Source organism: Penicillium citrinum (assembly GCF_028827155.1).
Source record: "Penicillium citrinum strain IBT 23319 chromosome Unknown utg000009l:1.0-4274883.0:1.0-4276374.0, whole genome shotgun sequence".
In the NCBI taxonomy this organism is placed as follows: Eukaryota; Fungi; Ascomycota; class Eurotiomycetes; order Eurotiales; family Aspergillaceae; genus Penicillium; species Penicillium citrinum.
In genome coordinates, this window is record NW_026622694.1 from 1,309,130 (window position 1) to 1,332,144 (window position 23,015).

At 44.9% G+C, this 23,015-nt stretch overlaps 9 protein-coding genes across 9 annotated transcripts; 5 read left to right on the forward strand and 4 right to left on the reverse strand.

Annotated features, from left to right (window-relative positions):
- Window positions 1-3,009: 3,009 nt before the first annotated feature.
- Window positions 3,010-3,654, forward strand: N7469_009963 (uncharacterized protein; the record flags this gene model as incomplete). The annotated part of the gene is made up of 1 exon (XM_056648868.1): window positions 3,010-3,654. The coding sequence occupies one exon, from the start codon at window positions 3,010-3,012 to the stop codon at window positions 3,652-3,654; it is 645 nt and encodes a 214-aa protein (XP_056495999.1).
- An 819-nt stretch (window positions 3,655-4,473) lies between these two features.
- N7469_009964 (nucleotide triphosphate diphosphatase NUDT15) lies at window positions 4,474-5,127 on the forward strand (the record flags this gene model as incomplete). The annotated part of the gene is made up of 3 exons (XM_056648869.1): window positions 4,474-4,561; window positions 4,638-4,849; window positions 4,951-5,127. 3 exons carry the CDS (start codon window positions 4,474-4,476, stop codon window positions 5,125-5,127), a joined length of 477 nt encoding a protein of 158 aa, XP_056496000.1.
- Window positions 5,128-5,586: 459 nt separating this feature from the next.
- Window positions 5,587-6,276, forward strand: N7469_009965 (uncharacterized protein; the record flags this gene model as incomplete). The annotated part of the gene is made up of 1 exon (XM_056648870.1): window positions 5,587-6,276. The coding sequence occupies one exon, from the start codon at window positions 5,587-5,589 to the stop codon at window positions 6,274-6,276; it is 690 nt and encodes a 229-aa protein (XP_056496001.1).
- A 3,615-nt stretch (window positions 6,277-9,891) lies between these two features.
- N7469_009966 (class I SAM-dependent methyltransferase) lies at window positions 9,892-11,653 on the forward strand (the record flags this gene model as incomplete). Its single annotated transcript, XM_056648871.1, has 8 exons — window positions 9,892-9,933; window positions 10,005-10,057; window positions 10,242-10,304; window positions 10,458-10,499; window positions 10,564-10,689; window positions 10,753-10,778; window positions 10,843-11,458; window positions 11,554-11,653. The coding sequence occupies 8 exons, from the start codon at window positions 9,892-9,894 to the stop codon at window positions 11,651-11,653; spliced, it is 1,068 nt and encodes a 355-aa protein (XP_056496002.1).
- Window positions 11,654-12,068: 415 nt separating this feature from the next.
- Window positions 12,069-14,215, reverse strand: N7469_009967 (putative cyclin; the record flags this gene model as incomplete). Its single annotated transcript, XM_056648872.1, has 6 exons — window positions 12,069-12,466; window positions 12,527-12,848; window positions 12,903-13,031; window positions 13,085-13,166; window positions 13,226-13,472; window positions 13,942-14,215. The coding sequence occupies 6 exons, from the start codon at window positions 14,213-14,215 to the stop codon at window positions 12,069-12,071; spliced, it is 1,452 nt and encodes a 483-aa protein (XP_056496003.1).
- A 4-nt stretch (window positions 14,216-14,219) lies between these two features.
- N7469_009968 (uncharacterized protein) lies at window positions 14,220-14,879 on the reverse strand (the record flags this gene model as incomplete). The annotated part of the gene is made up of 2 exons (XM_056648873.1): window positions 14,220-14,643; window positions 14,764-14,879. 2 exons carry the CDS (start codon window positions 14,877-14,879, stop codon window positions 14,220-14,222), a joined length of 540 nt encoding a protein of 179 aa, XP_056496004.1.
- A 255-nt stretch (window positions 14,880-15,134) lies between these two features.
- N7469_009969 (putative fructosamine-3-kinase) lies at window positions 15,135-16,249 on the reverse strand (the record flags this gene model as incomplete). Its single annotated transcript, XM_056648874.1, has 2 exons — window positions 15,135-15,237; window positions 15,300-16,249. The coding sequence occupies 2 exons, from the start codon at window positions 16,247-16,249 to the stop codon at window positions 15,135-15,137; spliced, it is 1,053 nt and encodes a 350-aa protein (XP_056496005.1).
- Window positions 16,250-16,610: 361 nt separating this feature from the next.
- Window positions 16,611-19,731, reverse strand: N7469_009970 (armadillo repeat protein; the record flags this gene model as incomplete). The annotated part of the gene is made up of 3 exons (XM_056648875.1): window positions 16,611-17,594; window positions 17,650-19,352; window positions 19,428-19,731. The coding sequence occupies 3 exons, from the start codon at window positions 19,729-19,731 to the stop codon at window positions 16,611-16,613; spliced, it is 2,991 nt and encodes a 996-aa protein (XP_056496006.1).
- Window positions 19,732-21,527: 1,796 nt separating this feature from the next.
- N7469_009971 (uncharacterized protein) lies at window positions 21,528-21,870 on the forward strand (the record flags this gene model as incomplete). Its single annotated transcript, XM_056648876.1, has 2 exons — window positions 21,528-21,743; window positions 21,814-21,870. 2 exons carry the CDS (start codon window positions 21,528-21,530, stop codon window positions 21,868-21,870), a joined length of 273 nt encoding a protein of 90 aa, XP_056496007.1.
- Between the last annotated feature and the right edge of the window lie 1,145 nt (window positions 21,871-23,015).

Below are 23,015 nucleotides of genomic sequence, written 5' to 3' on the forward strand. Positions count from 1 at the left end.
GATGGCCATTCGGAATAAGAAAAGGTGGCATAACAAACTCCATCCGTGACCTTTTTCGTCTAGCGTTTCTTAATCTTCGCCCGTTCTGGCGACAGGATAGATCTCATAATTGTTATAGCAGATTTCTCCAAGTAAGTTGGTAATACTCAAACCCACTGAGCAGCGCTCGGTAATTCAATAGATCTTGCAGTTCGATGGTGATGACTCGCCGCGGATTATTATGCTGTTATTAAGTTTCCAAGAAAAGATGAGGCTCTTTCGGATTTATTTTCCGGGTCAAATTATGGAGCGCCCGATATCAGGTATTGGGATTACGGTATTTTTGACGGTCAGCAAATGGTATAGTACCTTTCTACTGCCAAGACTTTCGCTCAACTCAACAGTATCGTAACTCACATTATTGTAATAGTCTGAAAAGATAATTACCGCGATCAAAAAAGTTCAGTCGCGTATAACTGTCCCTCATGTTTATCTCTGATGTCTTGGTGGGTGATCTTGGCGTCCCAGTAGTCGACGGCAGATATTCTGGTAGTACATAATGTTCTGTATTTCAGTATTGGGCCACAGTATTTTCTTTCTTCTTTTTCAAAAGCAGTGATAGCAAGAAATCATCTAATTGAGGTATTTCCCTATCCATAAATAACTATTGGCTTGTTGTTAGAGAATAAAAATACTGGACTGTGTAGATACCTCGCGGCTGTTTCATCGATATAGGGTTTTTCATATCATCGGGATGGGGGTTAGCTCTCGAAAGACATACCCGAAAAGTTCACTCCGTACATTATTTTACTGAAAGACAACACATCAAAACGGGATTCTAGACAAAGTGTATAGGAAGATCCTCAGACAAGATATATGGATTTGAATTGCAAGTTTTCTTTTCGCAAAGTTTTGCTCAAGTCAAACTCTAGCTACTACATTCATTTAGGGAAAAACATTCGGTGTAGATTGGGAAAACTTCTCCATGCATGATAAAATCACTAATTGTTCAACCGTAGCAATTAATTGAGTCTGGAACCACACTGACAGTTATCAAGATTCAGTGGATTGGTATATATCAGAATTTTCTAGATATTGTGATTGACAAAATACCCAAACTTCGTGTGTAAATACAATACCCTTGGACAGTGAACTCTCAGAATTGTGATAGTATCATTGGATCTGGCTAGACCTCGCCAAAACCCAGGGGAATACCCGTACCCGCTACCCGAACCCTAGGGTATGTGTATAGATTTGTGCTCTTGTCCGAGTGGATCTCGGGCATGGATAGAATACGGTATACTGTATTCAAGAGCAAGAATATAAATTTATATTTTTGTTCTAGTAGATTTCGGGTATAAACAGAATACGGTATACTGTGTTCTAGAATATTATCACGGGATTCGAAGTATACAACACCCCAAGCACTCGATATCGATCCGAAACCTAAACCCTTTCGAATCACCTGCATATAGGTCTCTACCGAACCCTAATGTATATAAGATCACTCACACACACTCAGAATGTGGAGGCTCTTCAAGAATCAGTCTGTGTATCAACCCATCCTACCTGACTTCTACCATCCGGTATCCTTGCCTAACCACAGGTCTCTGGCCTGACAACTTAGTAAACATAACACTAAATCCCGATATATATTTGCCCGGAAAGAATTCCTGGAAATATACTGATACTCTCAGAAATAGTTTCTGGCGCAAATATAGATAGTATATCTCCCTATTTTTTTTTCCTTTCCATTTAATATTGCTAGGAACAGTATAAAATTGTAGACAACGAAACAATTTCAGTCAAGTAGAAGATAACCGCTGAGAATTTACCGACTCAATATCCAAAAAAAGGAAATATTTTACATAATTTATCTAATTACATATCTGCCTGCATAGTTCTCCCAAATCAGATCAATGTATCGGGAGAACGAGACTGCTCCTAGAAACATCAAATCTCAATTGAATCAATTAGTCAATAAAAAGACAATCTATCTGCAAAGGAAAAGATCGTCAGTTGGAGGCAATTCTACAATAAACTCTTGCACAACGATCGAGCTAGCATATCGCGTTTTATTGTATCCGTTTACTCAGACTGTCTGAGTTGCAGGAGCCTAATAAACAATTCGTAATTGATCAGGTCAGGGTCAGTGATCTGATCAGGGTACTCGGGGCAGACTCACTGAGCAAATCAGAGTGCTTCGATCGGATTCAGTGATCGACCGGTTTGATTAAACGATCACTGATCAGCTCCGGCCGCTCAGGGACGTGCTCAGTTCTACCCAGGGAGTAAAAGCGGCAGGGGGTGAGCACCAAAACGGAAAGAGAAAGCCAAAAGTTGCCAGACATTTTCCAGTGCATATGCCATTCTGTGGTGAAATGGGCGTTCCGAGGGTATCGGACTGCCGTAAAACGGAAATATCAAACGAGTGGCTGAGCTAGTCCGTCGCTTGATCTTCCATAAAAGTGTACTATGTAAATTATATCAACTGTTCGAAAAAAGTAATCAATATTGAACAGTTTAGATGATATTCAGATAATATCCCGCCACAATAGATTGTGATCAAGCAAAGTAAAAGATCATTCTTCGTTTCATCATGAGAGAGTATTGAATAATGTTCATTCTGCAATGATTCAATTGCTTCAAATATTCCATGGATATAGGTGTGCTTCCAATTTGAAGCCTGGATCTGCTTGGCCCAGGCAAAGTTCTTGTTTCATATTTCCAACATGCCAGCCCCCATTTCCCTAATCCACTAGCTCCATGAATGAGCCTCTCAGCACGGCACAAGCGTTGCTTAGACTCCGCTTTGATCTCGCCGGTGGCCCCCGGGCAAAAGACATGACCGATGAGCAAATCACAACGAAATTCCACACCCGGACGTGAGGCCATTGGGGCAGTTCGCCGTGCAAAAATAACGCAAAGAAAAGAGTCTTGTCGGGCTTTTGTCTCTTTTTTCAAGATCTTGGAAACTTGCCAGAATATTATCCAGCTCCACTTTTAACAACTTGTCATCAACCCCTCATTATGTCCTCCAACGCAGGAATATCGCGGATGTTCCGGCCATATCCGCGCCTTGCGATGAAGTCTCCAGATCGCGAAGTCGCATTACGAAATGAGCATGTCGTGCGAGCAAAAACTACACTTGTCCTTAGACCTGCGCGCGATGATACATTGGAGGTGGGTTATCGCATTGTTCATGAGGATGGAACTCCAATGTACACTGTAACCGGTCGCAAATTCGGCGACAGCTCGACTAGAGAGTTCCGCGATACTTCTGGTCTACCTTTATTTGATATACACCGGAGGTCGGCTATCTCAGTTCCATTTCACTGGTATTTAACTATGCCCGGCAGCAATAGAAAGTCCAGGATAGGCACGGCTGATCCACAGACGTCATTGAAGGGGGGTGATTTGAGATTCACTTTTCAGAATATGGCTTCGAATGACATGAAATTTGGAGATGAGAGAGAGATAACGCTTATGGTTAGGCGGCATGGGGAAGCGTTGAGACTTTTTGATATTGTTGATGGGGACAGAAGGATTGGTGAAGTGCGAGAGAGTATTTACCATAATGAGAAATTATACTTGACGAAACGCTCAAGACGACAGGGATTTCGATCAGCCCTGGAAATTATCATCGTTCCTGGAGTAGATGCTACTTTGGTATGAAAGCCTGATCTCATCTCTCGAAGATTCTCACTGACTTTAGGTGTAGATTGGAGCGATAGCAGTCATCTTGTCTGAATGGTATTTTGGAAGCGGTTGAATATGATACAATAGTCAAGGTTATACTAGTACTATACTAGCTTAGTATTATTCATTCGAATAAGAAGTCGATTCAAGGTCAAATACTATTTTCTGTCTCATCATCTATAGTCTCAACATGTCCACTTCAATTTTCAATCAAGAACAAATAATCTGAGAAAATAGGCAGTCAGCCAAGTTGTTTTCGTCTAAGCGCATTCACCTCCATTTGATTGGTCGTTCTCAAACGATGTAAGTCAACCTAGGCGCCCATGACCAGGCTCCGATAGGATTTAACACATTTCCATACAATCTTCCTAATCAATCATTTAGTTCGCCCCTCCTCTGTCCTCCAAGTGCCCCGATAAACTTTCGTCTTACCTTTGTGTGCCTGTGAAGCGCTGTCAACAGTGGGACAAGGCACTCTTCGCCATCAGCCACTCACTGTGCGTGTGGCAGTGCGTTCAGACAACGCACCTAAACCTGCTCATCGGCCAACAAGTGATATTTCGATATTTAAATCTATATAACTTCATTACTTTCTCGGCGTGTCTTACTCTCTACAATTCAGAATATTTTCTATTTTTTTTTTTCCAGGAAATTTGAGCTGAGAATTCATCCTTGACGTTGCTTTTTATTTTTGCAAAATCACCCCGCTATTTCGTCTCCACGTCCCCCCCTTGCAGGGCAGAATCGATCGCAATTAAAACAACAAACTCCCGAATCCAATTCACCAATTCAATTATGGAGCCAAAGGTCGGAGTTGGAGTTTTCATCCTCAATTCCGAGGGTAAATTCATCATAGGCAAGCGTAAGGGGAGTCACGGTGCTGGTATGCTCTTCCACTCGTATTAATGAGACATCTCCGAGATCTTCATTCTGACGGATCGTTTTTCATGAATACATAGATACATGGGGACTTCCTGGGGGTCATTTAGAATTCGGCGAGTCGTTCGAAACATGTGGGGAGCGTGAACTCCTCGAGGAGACAGGCTTGGCAGTTCGAAATTTGAAATATTGGACTGCTACGAATAGCGTCTTCAAGGATGTCGTCCCTAACAAACACTACGTCACGATATTCATTGGGGGTACTCTTAGGGATGAAGGGGCTCAGCCGCAGGTAAGTACATACGAACTCCAGACTATTTTGCAGATCATGTTCTTGGATTTGCGGATTTCCCCTTTTTCTTGCTTCAAGTTCCATGCTAACAACCTATCAAGATCCTGGAACCCAATAAATGCACGGCCTGGGAATGGGTATCTTGGGATGAGGTTAAGGCTGACGCGGAGAAGATGATCTCAGGTGCAGGGACTCCGGAGAGGAAACTTTTCCTACCCTTGATGGAACTAGTTATCCAACGACCTGACTTCAGTGTTTCGAAAGATCTCGTGGTGTGAGGACACACGACACACTTCATGAATGGGAAGGCATTCTGTCATCGTTTAGCATTAAGAGAAAACTAACACATACTATGTAACGCTCAATTATTCTATCTTCATAGACTTGATAACTTGAAATACATACTTAGTATGAGAAATGCTTCTGCAAGAGTAATGACGGCGGTCTTACCTGTGTAATCATCCATCATGCATCTGGTCAACTTAAGCCTTTACCTGTTTTGGCCCGTCCTATCTGATGTATATCGCGATTTGTCGATCACTCATGCAACTCTTCCATCAAAAGAAACCATGATGAAATTGTAATAAATAGTTCACCACCCCTTGATAGACACGGGATAATATCCTTTCCTTGACTCCTGATCACATACACTCATTTATTCAAACTAGTCATATATCATCCATTTCCTTCTAGTCAATACACATTCATTACTCCCATTCTCATTCGTGTCTATCAACATGCACTTCACATTCTTCCTCCAGGCTAGTAGCCTAGCTCTTTTGACCGGTCTCGCCTCCGCCCAACTGGATACTGATGGACTTGGTCTCAATCCCATACTTGGCTCCAATCCCCTTGGCGGCAATTCTCGACGGTTTGGTGAAACGGGCTCTTACATGAAGCCTGCCTCAGCTCCAGCTCCCAATGGCCCTGCGATGAACGAGAGAGCCCTTGATGGCATTCTGGGTGGTAGCGGTGCTCTTGGAAACCTCTTGGGAGCACAAGCTTCGTCTTCCGCAGGCCCATCTTCATCCGCAACAACTCCAACTCCAACTCCAAGTGCAAGTGCAAGCTCCACCCCTATTCCAGCGCAACAATCCAACAAAAGATTTGTTGAAAGAGGTGGAAGTACCGAAGCAGATTCGACCATTCCTTTAGACCTGGGAAAGATCATGGGACGCCAAGAGGCTGAAGCTGACGGACCTGACTCGGATCTTGCCGAAAGAGATCTTCTCAGTAATCTGGGCGGTGGCCTCCTTGGTGGTATGAACGGCGCTTCTAGCTCCTCTACTCCTTCTATTACGCCAACTTCTGCTGCTTCAAGCTCGGCTACGCCGACTACCATGCAGACTAAAGTCCGATCAACCCCAGTGGAAAACAGCGCTAAGCAGACCGGTGCTCCTTACCAAGGAACTTCGCAAGGAAACTAAATATTGTAGGAAAATTTGCTTCAAAAATTTTTTCCATGTCAGATAACTAATCGTTGAATTCACCGTTTTAGAAATGCTGGCCAAATATTTGCCCGAGGCTTGACGTTTCCACATGTCCCCGAAGTTTGGTCCTTACGGATCTATATCGATGCAGCTGGCTTGGTGTATTGATATTGCAGTGGCTTTCAAATTTGTGAATTACTATTTAATTCTATTGGAGACTCAGTGATACTTTCAATGAGCCTTCCTCTGTCCCAACCTTCAACATTGGAGGTTGGCATTGAAATAATATTATTGTTCATGTCTTAATCGGTTTATGTGAATTGTATTGAACATATGGTTTCAATCAAGCACTTCACGAACTGGTGCAAATGAAAATTCCAGCATGGTACCAAGTCAAAATTTTCAGGGTGGTACAATCTAGTGTTGCCATTCTACTGTAGTCATCACGATGCAATCTCCTCACAAAGCCATGGGCTCTCAGTGATGAAGGTGATCGGCATAACCAGTCAGCCACGCGAAATCCCGGGATCATTTTTCCGCTACGAACACCTCTCCATAAGATGTGTCAACAAATGGACATTGGAAGAAAGCTTTTGGTCAATTGCAGAACCCCATTGACGTAATGTAGACTCTGTTCAATCTTTATACCTGGCTCCATATTGACCCTTTACCCTACAATCGTAAAACCCGTGAAGATATCCCCAGCAACAGAATTTTCTGGCCTTTTTTTGACTCGTCAATCCTTTGTGAAGAGGTCTTCGCCCGTACCTGATCCTCCGAGATTTAACGATATCTGGGTGGCTGTTTACATGAAAAGAACCACTTTTCGTACCCACCATGGGAGGCACAGGCCTGTATATGACGACATAGCATTTCTGAAAACGGTGAAAACAGGGGTAGGGCCGATGCCCTAGTCCCTACACCGCGACAGTTTATAAAGAAAATTTCAGGAGCTTTGGAACGTAGAAGTATCATATATCTCAGAAGATTCTTTCGAAATGAATCTTCCAAAGAACAAAAGGGTCGCTTTTTGGATGATTTTCACTAAGGATTAAACTATCTTAGTCCCATCGGAATCTATTTCGCCACTGATAGATTGGAGTCCGGGGGAAAGACTCCAATCAAACCTTTCGATTGTTAACTAATTCGATATAAAACGATGTAAAAAGATCCTTCAGAAAAGGCTTTTATATTACAGGGCTGGGATAATGATTCCACGCCACACCCTTGTTTCCCGCTAGATCCCCACTGGCGGGAACATTCCGACTGGTTCAGGTAAGAATATGCCCCCTTTTGTACCCTAACCCTTTTTCTTTTATTGTGATATCGCGTGGCGATTGCGGCTTCGGTGATGACGACCTACGATTTCCCTTACTGCAAAGTCTTTGAGGAAACTTAACATACCTTATGTTTCAAGACGGGTCTCTGACGAGCTGTTGAAAACTTTTTTTTTTCACCATGTCACTATTTGCCTGTTTGGATTATGGCTAACTGGTGTGATTAGAATAGGGCTTCGATATTTCGAATTGCAATATGCCAAAATCATGGTCGCACGTGTTTTGGAGCTAGAGTGAGGGTTATAGCTATGACCAGACTCAATATAGCCATGTCATCCACTGGAAGATTAGGTGTATTAGTTTCATACAGCTGGATTAGTAGTTTCCAATTTCTTTAGAGGGAAATTAAAGAAACCTTGATATAATTTCTTTTTTCAAACTTTCGATACTTGCTTTTTTTCATTGTTTATTTACCCATTTGATGTCACTTTTTCAGTCGTAATAGTACGCTGTCTAGAATGACACATCATACAGTCGGCTACTGTTGAACATTTTTTGCTGAAATAAATCCAATTGAGCCAGCATTGACCTTACATGACTAGACATAATTATCAAGACTGCTGGTCCGGAGGTGATGGTATTTTGATTCATTGTATTTGCATTTGGTGGCTATCAGCAGGAATCTACATTGTACTCCTCCACGATGTGAACAACTCCACTGGAAAGGTTCTTCTGGCCAATCAAATTACGTGAAAATATATCGGGTTAATATATCCATGCCCTGAAGAGTCCTCGCCACTTCACGTTTCTTTTTTTGCAAGAGTTGGAACTCTTCATATCTGGCAGTCAATTAAGATAGAAATCTCCTCGGAAGAATATATACTTTATCATTGAATACTTCGCCAGAACTATGTCCAAATGATTCTAAAGATGTACGTAGTGATACCTACCACTACAATAGTGGTAGATTTCTAGGTAGAAGTAGAGAGATATCTACATACATGGGTACTATACACATACATAGTAAATAGTATGTTGAACCTATTGATTCCCATCTCAGCGATCACTGCAGAATCAAAACCCCACCTATTCATCCAGACTCACTAGTCTCACCAACGTTAATCCCTGTTCGGAGACTTATACCAAAGTACCAATCCACCCAATCCAAGGAACGTACGATGATAGGTGGAGACCATCACAACGCGGGGGACAACCTGGCAGGGGGTTAAGCTATTCTTCAGCGCGATCGGTAATCGGAACTAACTGGCTGATGCACATCTCTTGGGCCTTTACCTGGGTGTAACCCAGGCATGAGGCTGGGTCACTTTGGGTACACCTCCATGTACTAATTAGGTATGCCGGGAAGGGTATTGCAGGGGTAGGGTTAACTACGTCTGGTCATTTTCCGGTCCGGTGGTTTTTATCCACGTCTGAAACAATGCTTCCCGTGTGAATTTGGCTTGGGGTGTCTATCTTGACATATTCTCGTAGGTATTACTGTTTACTAGGAGCGAGAAGGGGGGAAGTCTCATCGTCTATAGATAGTCTATACCAATGCCATTAATCAACTACATAGTTATGTATAGTAATGGCCCGGCTGATCCAAGTGAGTCAATTGCTGATTGCTGATCCTAGTCGATCCATGCTGACTGCTGTGATCATCTTAGCCTCGAATCTTATAATTTCAAGACCCCATCTCTGGTACGTAAATGATACCGAGATAGTATAGAACCATCCTGTCGGGTCAGCCTGTCCACGTCACATCCTCTTCGAATGGACCAAAAAAAAAAAAAGAGATAAAAAAATTCTGCCCGGGATCTGCCTCTTCTCAACACTTTGCTCTCTCTGATCCGTGCCCGAAGTCTGACTCCAATGGCCTACCGACACAGCGGTACGACTCCACCGTGGCGGACGCACCATTGGCCCAAGGCAACAGAGGAGATGCCACTATTCTCATGGATTGACGACTCCTCTTCCCTTCTCTCTCGCCTAAGAACCCTTCCGGGTTCTTAATGGGCCCTCGTTTTATAACCTTCACCCGCCTAAACGTTTCGTGAAATTCAGATGGACTATCCTGGTCGGGTGGTTTGGGTTTTTATACATCCAAGTCAACCTTCTTTTCCTCTCTCTCCCCGCTTCCGCCAAAATTAAACTTGGAATATCCTTCTGCAAATCCTCTCCCCTCTTTTTTTTCCCCCCTTCTTCTTTCCTTTCACAAGCGTTCTTCCATTTGTCACTGGGAGCCCCTCCCCTTTCGTATCGTCTTTTGCTTGTCATCCCCATTTCCATCTGAAAAAAAGGGGTCCTTAGCTGGACCTTCTTACCGGTCGGTATCATGACTGACCACTCCATTTCCGACGGGGTATCGATCGATGTGGTAAGTTTGTGATGACAATAAGTTGACCCGGACTGTCGGGATATTGCGATGTGCTGACCGGGGTCGACTAGGATCCCGAATTTAATGAAAATGACAGTGCCTATGGCGGCGATGACTGGGTATCGTAAGTTCCCTTCTTTTATTTTATTTATTTTTTTTGTTTGGTTTAAAATTTAAAACGAAATGAATCTTCATTGGGGATTACATTCCTGCTTTGTTTCTATGTTTTTTTTTTCATTCCTTTGGCCTGCGCGATGGCTGCGCGATAGACTGACCTGTGCGTCTTGATTGGTCTAACAATTCAATAGACTCCGAGATACCACGTCAATCAAATCTTCCATCTATCGAGGTATGATGGAAAATGGTAGAAGGTATTTCTTGAATACACCAACCAAAAATCCCTCCTGTTATGCTGATTGAATCGAATTGGATCTATAGATATCAAAGTCTCCGAAATAAAGAATATTGGTAAGGGTCTACCACGGTTGAGCTCCGAAGACTACCCAACGCTGATATCAAAACAGTCTTCCTTCAGATGAACAACAATTCGAGGCTTATGAAGCAGGGTTTGTCCTCTTTGGCTATTATTTCGGCCTAAAATTACATGGATTGCCACTAACCAGTGCTTAGACATCTCGTGGATCTCATTTTGGACTCCGAGAGAGAGAACCCGCTTTTTCGCGCACCTTGCGGTGATGATAAGGAAGCGCGACTTCACATTCTAGATATTGGCACTGGAATGGGTACCTGGGCTATGTATGTTCGTTCCCAATATAGCCCTATCAAAAGTCTTGACTAATATGCTGACGGATCTCCCAGAGATGTCGCTGACATGTTCCCAAATAGTCGGTGCATCCTCAAAAGCATTCGCACACCATTGAAAACAAATTTACTTACCAAAAGAAATAGGCATTGTTCGTGGAGTTGATCTCTATCCGCCACCAATAACCTGGATGCCACCAAATTGTACGATCGAAGTAGACGACGTACTACAAGAATGGACCTGGCGAGAACCATTCGACTTAATCCGCATGCGCAACATGATCGGATCCTTCGATGAAGTTGAATGGGACCGAGTTTACCAACAATGCTACGATAAATTAAAGCCCGGTGGTTGGATCGAGCAATACGAAGTCGGACCCTTTGTCGAATGCGACGATAACAGTTTACCAGAAGATAGCGTACTTGCGAAATGGGGCCCTAATATGCGCGGATGCGGCGAGCGAGCAGGTCGCTCTTGTGACGTGATCTATACAATGGCGCAAAGCATTCGGGAAAAGGGATTTATCGACATGCATGAAAAGAATTATAAGTGGCCGATTGGTCCCTGGGCGAAACATCAGAAGTTTAAAGAGGCTGGATTGTTGAATTATGAGCATTGGACGTCTGGTATTGAAGGTTGGTGCATGTGGTTACTTACCAAATTTGGGGCTCCTGAGCCCTGGAAGAAAGAGGAGGTTTATGTTTACTGCGCGCGTATGCGTAATGAGATCAAAAATCCTGCCTATCATACATATCACAGAGCGTAAGTTGGGACTTTTCTTTTTTGGGAGGTAGTCAGGCTGTCTTCGCCTTCTCGTGACGCTTTTCGATATGATGTGTGACTAACGTATGACCTAGGAAGAGAATATGGGCTCGAAAACCCTTCCCTGGCGAAGTACCGGAAAATACAAAGACGGCGTCTAGTCCATTGAAAGAAGGTCCTGAATTTCATGAGTGAGGAATGGCCTATTTTCGCATTTGATGACGGTAATGGGAGGCGTTTGTTGGCTTTCTCCTTGTATATACAGCATTGCCTTCACGGCAGTCCCCTTTTATAGGGTCGCATTGTTCACGATTTGATACCCGGCGGGCTGTGAAGAGCTCTTTTGCATTTCGGGCATTGACTGCTCCAAATGGCTTGAGTCTGTTGCAACCCATCTTCGAGATTCGAGGCGCAAGTGATAGATAAATCATATTGAACTTTCGTTCAGATGCAAAATGCCCAAAAAGAAATCAGGTCTTGTTCGTTAAATCGTGGCATTAAGTTTTTGGTATTCTTCGAAACTAGGGTATCATTAAGGTTATTTTCGAGATCAGCAACTCGTACATCTGAGCCGATATGATAGAGTGACTCTATCGATGACCTATCTCATTTAAACGTCCACTTCATAATCTTCCATCTCAACTCTGAAATAAGGCTCAACCTGCCGTTTCTCATCCGCAGCACATTCTGGATCAATCGTGAATCGTACAGCCGCATCGCGATCCCGTTCACTCATCCCAAGACGATCCCCATTAGCCGCAATTGGCGTTAATGGATGAAGAGGACGCTGTGGCGTATCGACTGGCTTGTCGATGGATCCATAGACGTTTTGAGTATTTTGTTGACGAGGTCGGTCGATCCAGTGATTATATCGAGGAATTTGTTGAGAATTGGCTTCTTTATTAAGCGGGATACGAACGGTTAGGAAAACGGGCGCTTGGAAGTCGGGACCAACGGATGTTAAGGCGCGATAATCGGTATAGAGTTCAAGAAGGTCAAAGAGTGTTTCTGTTTGCATCGTTAGTCACAAAGAAGGAAAAATTTGACGATTTGGACAAGTACACTTACCCATAACTTCTTTCCGGCTAGTCTTCCATTGTTCGTAATCAGCCCCTGACTCAATTTTCTCGATCCGCTGGCCAGATAGTCGACCCGCCAGTTCAAGACAGGCAATAGCCATGGTGGATGTCGTCTGTTTTAGTGGGGCAAATGTTCGATAGAGATCTAATGAGATCCGATAGGCGAGGAGGGTGACCTTGTCGCCAACATTGTAATGCAATGACAGTTTAGCTAGGGTCTTCTCTGGATGTCGTGTACGGAAATCAAAACCGGAACATTCTAGCATGAGTCGTTCAAGCCCAATAATAGCCCGGGAATTCGTTTCAAATGCCTAGTAACCTGTCAATCCCATCGTCTTGTCTATGTATAGTCGGGTATCGCGTACTTGATCGTCCGGCGAGAGATGCTCTGAAGGAACGTGCTTTAAGTTATATGCCGCGCATAAAATATCCCGTGATTTTTTCAGCGTGTCTTCGATCTTGCACGCGGTGAATAGCGCTGCTGCTGCGGAATCCTGCTCGAAACATTAGACCCAGCCACCTTTTCCAATTGGACAAGACAAATTACCGTGAAGCTATACTCGGTATCCGGGCGAACAAGTCGAAATCGATGGTAATAAATCACTGCGGTATTGAAGGTACGAACAGGTCTGTGATAGATTAGTTTAACGCTGCGGCATGAACACTTGACGGGCATCTTTCAACGTACAAGCGCAGTGCCTTACGCACATTATCAATCCATGTCACTCCCTGCAGACGCTGTGATACCTCTCGTGTCGGATCGACCCCCATCGCCTGTATACATTCCTGGATAGTCTGCTCGAAGATATAGGGCTTGGCAACCTGGACAAAGGACGGGTGAATGGGCGGAGGTACGGGCGGGCCATGATCTGATTCCGAGCCATGATGAGCCCGCTCGTCACGGGTCGCGTGTGCCATCGCAGAAATCGGTCGGTCTATGTGATTGAAAAGCGACAGTTCTGTATACGCGGGGATGGAAGAGCTGTTGGAAGCTGTCGATTCGATATCGTACGCCATCACGTGCTGATAAAGGAAGATCGGGACGGAATAAAACAGCTCCGAAGTGCATATATAGTAGGATGAATGAAGTAGAAGAGACAAAGTAGATTGGAAATTCTTGAGAAGAAATTGGGGTTGAGTTATATCTTTCCGATTAAAAGACTGGAGGAAGTAGTGTCTTGATATTTTTGGAAAAGCATTCACGGATGAGTCAGGCAAGATCAACAACAGCATCCGACTAGGAACAGCTATCAACGAGCACTAGTATATCCAAGCAACGAGTACTTTGAAATCGTCTTACTAAATTTCAATTCTGCCACTAATACCTGTATTACAAGTCAAGTTTTGAGTGAACTTGAGCTTATGGAACTCCCCTTCCAGCCCTCGTAGCCTTAGCCAACTCACTCTGCGCCTTATCATCCGCATAACGTCGATAAATAGGCAAATAATGCTCTTTCTCACTAGTAGTCTCAAGAATACTCCTCCTCGCTTGAATGGCACCAATCCATTTCTTCCATCGATCCCAAACAGCCTCATCAGCACCTCCAGCCCCTTCCAACGGAACCCCCAAACCGTGCTTGAACTCATCGAATATCCACAATCGCACCGCCCACGGCGCAAGCACAAGATCAGGTAAACCGACTTCCGAACCTAAGAAGAACGGACCATCCGGATGCATTTCTTTAGTCCAGGTCTTCAAATGGCCAAGAAATTCCCCCCCGAAGCTGCAAGAGTCCCGAATCTTGGTCTGCTGCTTCTCCGGGTGGTACCTGATATTGAAGGAATCGATGAAACGAGGGGATGATTCGTGATGTTACATAGTCGATCCAGATCCGAGCTCGAGCCCGTGAGTATGGGTCTTCTGGGAGAAATTTCGGCCCGTTTGTTGGGTAGGCTTCTTCTAGATATTCTAGTATCACGGTTGATTCATAGAGCGGCTTTGGACCTGTCTCTGTTGGACATTCAAGCGTTGGAACTAGACCCCGGGGATTAAGAGTGAGTAGTGAGTCTGGTTTGTTGTATGGATTGACTTCGATATATTGATATGGAATTTGTTTTTCTTCGAGGGCGAGCCAAACGCGTTGAACTGAGATGAAGATGTTAGGTCTGATTTAATTCCAGATGAACAGCGATATTGCTTTCAACGCACCAAACCTACATTCGTTAGCTTGGACACTCAGTGTGTTTGGTGACCTTCAAGGTTGGGGAGCTTTCTGGTTCACGCACGGGCAAAACCACCCCGCATATAACTTCAACGGCTGTTCGTCGCTGTGCTTATTGACCAGTGTTTTTGCGGGGCCACTGGCCTCAGGATAGATATCCGAGTCAGGATGAGCAGGCATGCTCGTATTTAATTGGTGATAATATTGCAAATTGACGAGGAAGAGAATGCAAGAAAGTGCAAGTTGAAGACGGAATACCCCGCGAGGAGAGATGATATTAAATCATCAGATGTGACATCATTGAGGGGGGGATATTCGCCATTTCTACTGTAATGCAGGCTGTTGCTTATTTTGAAATACTCAAATGTTTGTTGTTTTTGAGATTTTCTGTAATGACCTGGTAATTCTAATGGCAATGTTCCAATTGCTTCAAATTTACTTTCCATCCCCATACTTCCCAACCAACTTTTGCATAATTGACATCGCACCCGAACGATAACCTCCGCCGAAAATAGCATGATGGTTGAGATGATGATACCTGCCCAAAGTCAATATAAAAAGAATCACACAAAGGGTTCAAAAGAACATGACTAAACTCACAATTCATACAACCTCACCCGATCATTATACTCCTCAACAGGCTCCGTCCTCGGCACAATCCGATGATACTGCTCGAAGAACCTCGATCCAAACCCTCCAAACATATGCATAATACCCAGTTCAAATTCACTATGTCCATAGCAAGCAGATGGATCATAAACAACATCACCAGGACTATCATCCCGACCTGATCCAACAATCCTCCCCCGATCTGCATTCCCACTCCACAAATCCCCATGAATAACAACAGGTAGAATTCCATCCCCTTCCCCTTGAGAATTATATCCCAAATGATCATCTCCAAGTAATCGCGGTACAACGCCGTAAGCAGTCTTCTCAACTAAATCCCGTAACCCTTCATCTTTCCCATTCCGCTCCTCACTCGTCGCAAGAATCCGAAGTAATCGCTCCTCCGCGTAAAAGTCCGCCCAACTATCGCGAAAATGATTGGGCTGTTTTGTATCACCACAGAATGTCGGTACGGGAAATCCGAATCGTCGTCGTCCTGTTTCGGGATCGACGGGTGCTGGTGTAGAGTGTAATTTACCTAATCTGTATGCAAGAGTACTGGAATCCGTCTCATCGCCTTTACTTCTTGACATCATCCCGCTTAAATCGAGATATTCTGTCGCAAGGAAATATTTCTTTGCACTGCCTTCTTCAAGAGGACCCCAGGCTAGTGCCCGTGGACAGAATCCCGGGACGGAGTCTGCGATGGCGTTGAGGGATTCGGATTCACCGCGGAACATTTCTTCCGCGGCTTTGCCGTCTGATGATGTTTTAATGAAGTATTGTCTCTCTTCATCCGTGTTGGTTGTGTTGTTGGGGAGCTTGGCGCGTAATGTTGCTGTACTTGTGAAGCCGGAACCTAGGCCTGAGGTGGATAAGCTGGCTTTTGAGGGGTCTGTTAGAGATAGAGCACGGAGAATAGTTTCAGGAACTGGTGACATTTTGAAAATATTGCTGAAGAAATCTGGGTTTGATTTGAAAAGAAATACAAAGGTAGTTTCAAGATTCAATTTCTGAATTGAACTGTTTTCGCAGGGATGAAGTGGGCAGCGAGGTATGACGTTAGGTTACTCCACACTTTAACCTGCAATGCTTCAACTTCAACTTCAAATTAGGGCTAAATCAAGATGAATACTTCAGTGTATCATAGGAAGGCGATAGATATTGAAAAAAAAAAAATCTAAACATTTTTGCACAATCCCAAACTGATCTATGCACAATCAATCATATTAACTAAAACACCAATCCACGCTTTGATATGGTTAATTCCTCCCCCAAAACACACAAACAGATACAACATTCTCATGAGGTAAGCGTATCCAATAAATGTAACGCCGTCTTGGTTCGCTCTCGAACATCCAAGTCGGAGTCTTCTTGGAGACTCGCTAACTGTTCAATGATTCCAAGCTCTTTAAGTCGCGTCGCGCGTGCGCGACAGCCTTCATGGTCACTTTGATCCTCTTCGTAGACGAGGTTAATCACCACCCAAACACAATTCACTCGAACTTCACGGTGGGAATGATTCAAGTGGCCAATCAGTGATCGCAATAGATCCTTGTGCGATACCAATATCTCGCGATGGCGCGGCAACCCAGCGGCAATGTGAATGATCACTCCGCTGACAGAGCTGAGAATTTCAACAGGTACTTGAATAGGGCGATTAGGTTGCTCTCGACGGTGTGCAAGCTGAATGTTGCGTGGGCGTAAATTATCTGCGAGTACATCCAGGAACTCTTCCTGGCCGACTTCTTTAAAGAGGAAGTCGATCATTTCGGCTACACCGGCGCCACAGAGGATGTTTCTGATCAAGTCGTAGGTTTGCTCTTGGACTGCGATATCGTCTTGGCGCGTTTGTGTGGACTGTTCGATGGATCCGCGAAGAACTAGCCTACGTCTTCGCCTTGCGTCAGGGAGAAATATGTCGGAACTCACTTTCGACAGTGAAGAGTTGTCAGTCGTTTTGAAGTTCTCAGTAGGCCCGTCAATGTCCTCCATTGGATTGAGGATATCAACTTGTTCGCCAGCTGAGTTAGCTCCGCCCATAGCGAGGCTTGTGCCCTGATCCATTTCTTCGTCCAAACTATGTCGCGCAGCAATAGTGGTATCTCGCTTGATGACTTGCCAGATCCAGGCTGGGCCAAGTCCTTCAAACACCTTCATTTTTATATCATTGGCTGTGTTATAGACCACATGCTTGAGAGCCCATAAAGATTCAATCTGCAGTTTGATGTTTGGCGAATGAGCATGTTCACACAGAATGGGAATAATATCAGCAGAAATGATTGCCTGTACAGATTTTGTTAGATAAAATGTTCATATTCACAGAGTGAAGCTGATTTACCTCTTTCATGGGACTGAAGTCCAATGCCAGGTTACAGATAGCAGCAGTAGCAGCAATCTGAACCTCCAGATCGTGATGTTTCAGAAGTACAAACAGTGGTTCCGCAACACCTGCGTCAACGAGGCTTGTTCTCAAAACGCTCACGGATCTGGTTAACATTCGAGTAGCACCACAGGCAGCCAGAAGTGTCGGGGTAGGGTTTCCATCTGCTGCTGTATTTTTGGGCATGGAAATGGCGTCAGCTGGCGCATCGCTGGGCCTAGGCTTGAGAGAGTCGATAATGTATGGTACCACTCCATTTTCACACACAGTCTTGCGATATTCGTCCTTGAAAGGTACCAGGGCCGCCAATGCTTTCAAAGTACTTTCGCGATATCGCATTATGTGGCACATCGTGGGAGAGTACCCAGTGGGGCCAAGCCGGCATTCCGGAGGCACAGATTCAAGATCACGAGCAGGGCTGTCTCCTCCAGCATACCACATGGACCGCAAGTTTTCAGACACTGGGTTATAAGTTTCTTTGAGAATTTGCGATAGACGCTTGAGAGCATTGCCATTCACTGCATGCTTTTGGAGTTCTTTGTCGTCCATGACCAGATTCGCTAGTACGGCCGGTGCCTCCTCTTTGGCACGTTGAGTAGGCGTGATTAGCCCATCATCGTTGGATCCCTGTTCATCTGGCAACTGGAAATCCCGGTCCAGCATACGAATAAGTATTGGAACCAATAAGAATCCAAACATAGGAACTCGGTGCTTCTTGGCGAGTCCCAGGCGAAACAAAACAGTTACCAAGCGCGCCGCCATCAACCGGGAGGTACCCGTCTCCGACCGTAGAATGCAAATCAACCACGGAATGATAGAGTTTTCATCCTCTTCTGGGGCAGGAGTCTCAGCCAGCGAAAAAGGCGTAGGGTATGAATGGCTTTGGCGGCGCTGCGGCCCGTGGGCTCCCAAAGGTGGGAAATTGGCAGAGTTCGGTGACGACCTCTCATGGGATAGCGGAACTGAAGGTAAAAGGTGGTCCACTGGGTTTCCAATAGATTGGCGAGGCACTGCCGAGCCAGATAGATATGTTGAACCCCAAGGACCCCGTTTCACATCCACTGCGGCAAACCCAGGTACTTGTTTTGGGAATACCGTGACAAGCCCAGGCGAAGAGAGGAAATGCTCTGCCCTCCACTTGGATTGCTCAATGATAATTGTGATAGCACGAAGAATCGGCGCCATGCGGGCAGATGCCGGTGCTGGCGCCGGGAGCTCGCCCAGCGCGCCTGGGTCTTGAAGGTGATACTGTGCACCAGGCAGGACGAAACCTTGGGCCACTATGAAAGAGGCCAGCTTTACAGAGAGGGCGTCCAGCACCCCACATTCCGCCAGTGTTGTTTTGTGAACCTCTTCAGTGCAGAGCTTCCCGATCAGAGCAGCCGCCAGCTCAATACACGCTTGGTTTTTCAATTTGCCATAATCCTGTGCGATTACTCTCCGCAAAGCCCCAACATGAGTGTTTGAGAAGATGAGGTCTGCCAGGCGAGTATCTCGTGGCCATTGCTCCTGGCTTTGTAATGGAAGTCGGTCGGCGATAGTATTAAGCAGCCGTAAGATGGGAAGACTAAACGTCTGCGGGCAATCTGGGGATGAAAGTATAGCGAGAAGGATAGGAAGGACCTCACTAGCGAAGATCGGAGCGAGGAATGTTGGACCACCTGCATGTTAGACACCGATTAGCTCCCAATCTGGAATTGTCTTATCAACCTCATGTCCATGATATCATAATATACCTTGTGTCACACTGCCCACAATCAGGATCGCTTGAAGACAAGCTTCATATTCATGAGAGCTGCGGTAATCATGTGGATTCAGGGCTGATCCATTGGATTGTTCTTCTGTGTCCAGTCTTCTCGGTCGACATGAAGTAAGTACCTGTGTAAGAGCGGGAAGAAGTCCCTCAGTCACATAGGCCTCTTTGCGTTGGTCATGACCAATCAACTCATTCTTGAGGGTGCGCAGAGCTGCGGCCTGCGAGGACACCGACTCCGTGCTAGACAGCTGCAATAAAATCGGCGGTGCAGCTGCTCGAGTCATCTTCGGAAGACCACCGCCTCCCGGTGGGAGGTCCGCAAATAAATCGCGCACTTAGGAAGACCGTTCAAAAGTTCGAGATAATCAAAGGCCGATCCTGTGTCTGCTGAATTCAAACAAAGGATAAAGTGACAAATAAGCCGCGGGGGAGGTGAGGGTACCGTCAGGGTTCGATGAGCGGAACGGAGAGTGGGAGAGGGGAAATGGCCGGATTCGGGCGTTCAGGTCGTGTGTCCGACGGGGGCATGCGTCGGTGGTAGCAGGAAAATGTCAGGGTGCTTAATCATTCAATCGTAGAAGTAGTCACTGAGCACAAAAAAGGACATGGAAAAATCTTTCCGATGCTGGCTTTCTTCTCTAGTTTAGTAGCTCCGTCTCCAAGAGCTGCCCTTTCTTTGATCTTCCCCGGCGTCTCCGCATACTCATGACAGGAGGTTATGTAATATTTATGCCTGAGGCAATAACATAGCTGACTATATGCAAGCAGCTTGAAGATGCTGCACAATACTCCATTGGTTAATAAAGCTACTAGAAAAATACTAGCTGCACTCAAGGAAAGTGAGGAAGAAGTCATAGACTTTGTACTACGGAATGGCAATGATAGTCAGCGATGTTCGTAGTGATTCCAAGGCTAAATGGGTGAGCTGTGTGGCAAAACCATTGGGCAGCTTCCCGTACCACCATGTATATGCTGTGATATGCCATTTAGAATCTTCATCTACTTGTCTTTTTTGGGGGAAGGAATTCTCCCTAATGGATATCTCATATCAAAGGAGAAAAGTTAAGAAGCTACAAAAAGATTTTCCTTGATATAGCGACCCACATCAATGTATAGAAAGAGAATGCCAGCTTGGGATTGCCGAATAGACGTAAATGTCATCAATTGAAACGAAACATCCATTATAGCTACTAAACAGGAAAATAAGAGTCTTTTGGTTAATCCATGGTCGTTGGTGGCAATATGATGGTCTTGGCGATCTAGCCGCCTGAAGAACTTCCAGTCGTTCCCAGTCTATACTGGTAAAGTTTGGCCCAAGAGAGCGGATCTAGGAATCCCGGATAAAGTTGAAGTACAAGTAATTAGGATATCCATAACCCATGGGAACAAGCAGAGATGAGGTTCCAAACTGAGGTTCGTTGAATATTCTCCTCGGAATTCTGAAAATGGAAGTGGAATCGGAAATGGGCTAGAATCCAAGATAATCGTAATGTTGAGAGCGAGAGCGAATCCGAGAGATCATAAGACTGGGTAGTAAATGTGGATCTAAGAGGGTCAATTCGAACATACAACTGATTATGCTCAGACATGTCCCCGCATTCCTTGTTTTCACCTTCTGCCGTTTGCGTCGAGGTTTGTATAACCTAAACCACATTAAGCTTTAGACCTTGCTCCTAATCTTAGAGAACCACCGGGTCTAGATGCAATCTGTATATAGCTTCCTGCCTCATCAAGCTATACCTATAAACAGGTTGCACAGTTGTCCAGGTGGATTTGGATCAGGCGATCCTCGTGAATCAAAGTATCGGCGTCATTGCCATAGAGCAGAATACTGGCATTATGGTTTAATTCATTGTTTCCAATGAGGTAAGAGAGTCTTCATCTCAGGACTTTCCGAGATCAATTGAAAATTTCTTTCGTATTTTGATATTTGAACTATACCTTTGAATCTTTTGCTTAAATAGCCCTCTGAATCCCGTTGATCTCTCGATTCTTTTTTTTTTCAACCACGAGCAATTCACAAATCAGCTGAGCACTTCAAACTTTCCTCTTGAAGAACTATCAATTCTCTTCGCCTACCATGCATTTCTCCCTCGCTTCCGCTTCACTCGCAATCATCCTCATTGCTACCGGGTGTGCCGCCAAGGGCACAACCTGCGAAAGTAATCAGGTTGTCATCTGCAAAGGAAATGGCAATGGTGGTCTTCTATCCTTGGGCAATATCGCCTCAGGCCTTCTGGGTGAGAACTGTTCAGGCGGTGATGTCTATTGCTGCTCTGAGGACGACGTGGAACAGGTAATACGATACTAAATACCCTTCAAGAAGTTCGATTGCTTGTCGCAAGTGGCTAATTGGATTTCGACAGATTGGTCTGATTAACTTGGACCTGAATGCCCAGTGCAGTCTCAACCGTGTTCTCTAAGCACAGTGTTATTTCCCGCGACAGGCCCTTATCAATGGTTTGATACTACCCGTACCCCCGGGGGTACTGGTAGTCCAGTCCGAGTCTCATACCGGTAATACTAGCAGACTGGCAGGATGACATCTATTTCAAGGCTACCTGGGTAACTGTCAGGATTTGTTTGGACACATTCTATTTAATTAATATTTTTCGTCAGGAAAAATCTATAATTGTACATGAGAAACATAATATCAGCACCACATTCATTTCCAGATATATGAAAAGGCTCTTGGCGCTCTCTTATGTATAGAAATCATCGCGACTCAAGGGTCAGACCAATTTTAAAGCCTTTAGAATCCGTATTTCCCGGTATCACTGACACTTTTGTCTTTATGTTGTGTTCTTCGCCTTGCCCTTCTCTCAATAAGATATTTGTTGGTCCATATGGCGAGGGAAGCATCACGTGGTTATCATCCCCAACTTCTCCACGTCCAGACCATGAGCAGATGGCACTAACTCGGATGGCTGTTAGTGACATGATCTAACGTACTAGCTGACAATGATCAACGCCACCTGACGTATTGCGATCTTCGACCCGCAAGTCTTATCTCACGATCTCAGATCATTTCTAATGGACCGTCCCTAGGATATCCTAGTATAATCTTGACCACTACGGAACCTATAAGTCCCGAAGTGTTGAAGGTACTCGCATCAAGTAAATCCGAAATGAGTCACATGATCGGAAGTCAGCCCTGTGGCTGCCGTATTGTCACGTATTGTCAAATTCGGACCGTCAAACCAATCATAGAAGACTTATCTCAATAATGCAACCTAATTGAGATGTACTGCAAGGATAAATGGTACGTGTAATACCGGGCGTAGAATTACCTTAGGTTTAACAAACAGGATTTTCTTTGACTAATGTCAAACTGCACTCCAGACTCTTTCGGCGCCTCCTGACTGCAAACTCCTCTTTTATACCACTTCTCCTCCTCCGCACTTTCCCCCTCCCTCCTTTCGCTCTTATTCACTTCCCCCTTCGCATTCATCGAGACCCCGGATTGATATCCACCCCTGGTCTCGTCTACTCCATCCTTCTTTAAGCAAGGATGAGGCCGTGCGCCAACGCCTCCAGTTCCGCCCCGTTGACTCGTGCACCCACGTGG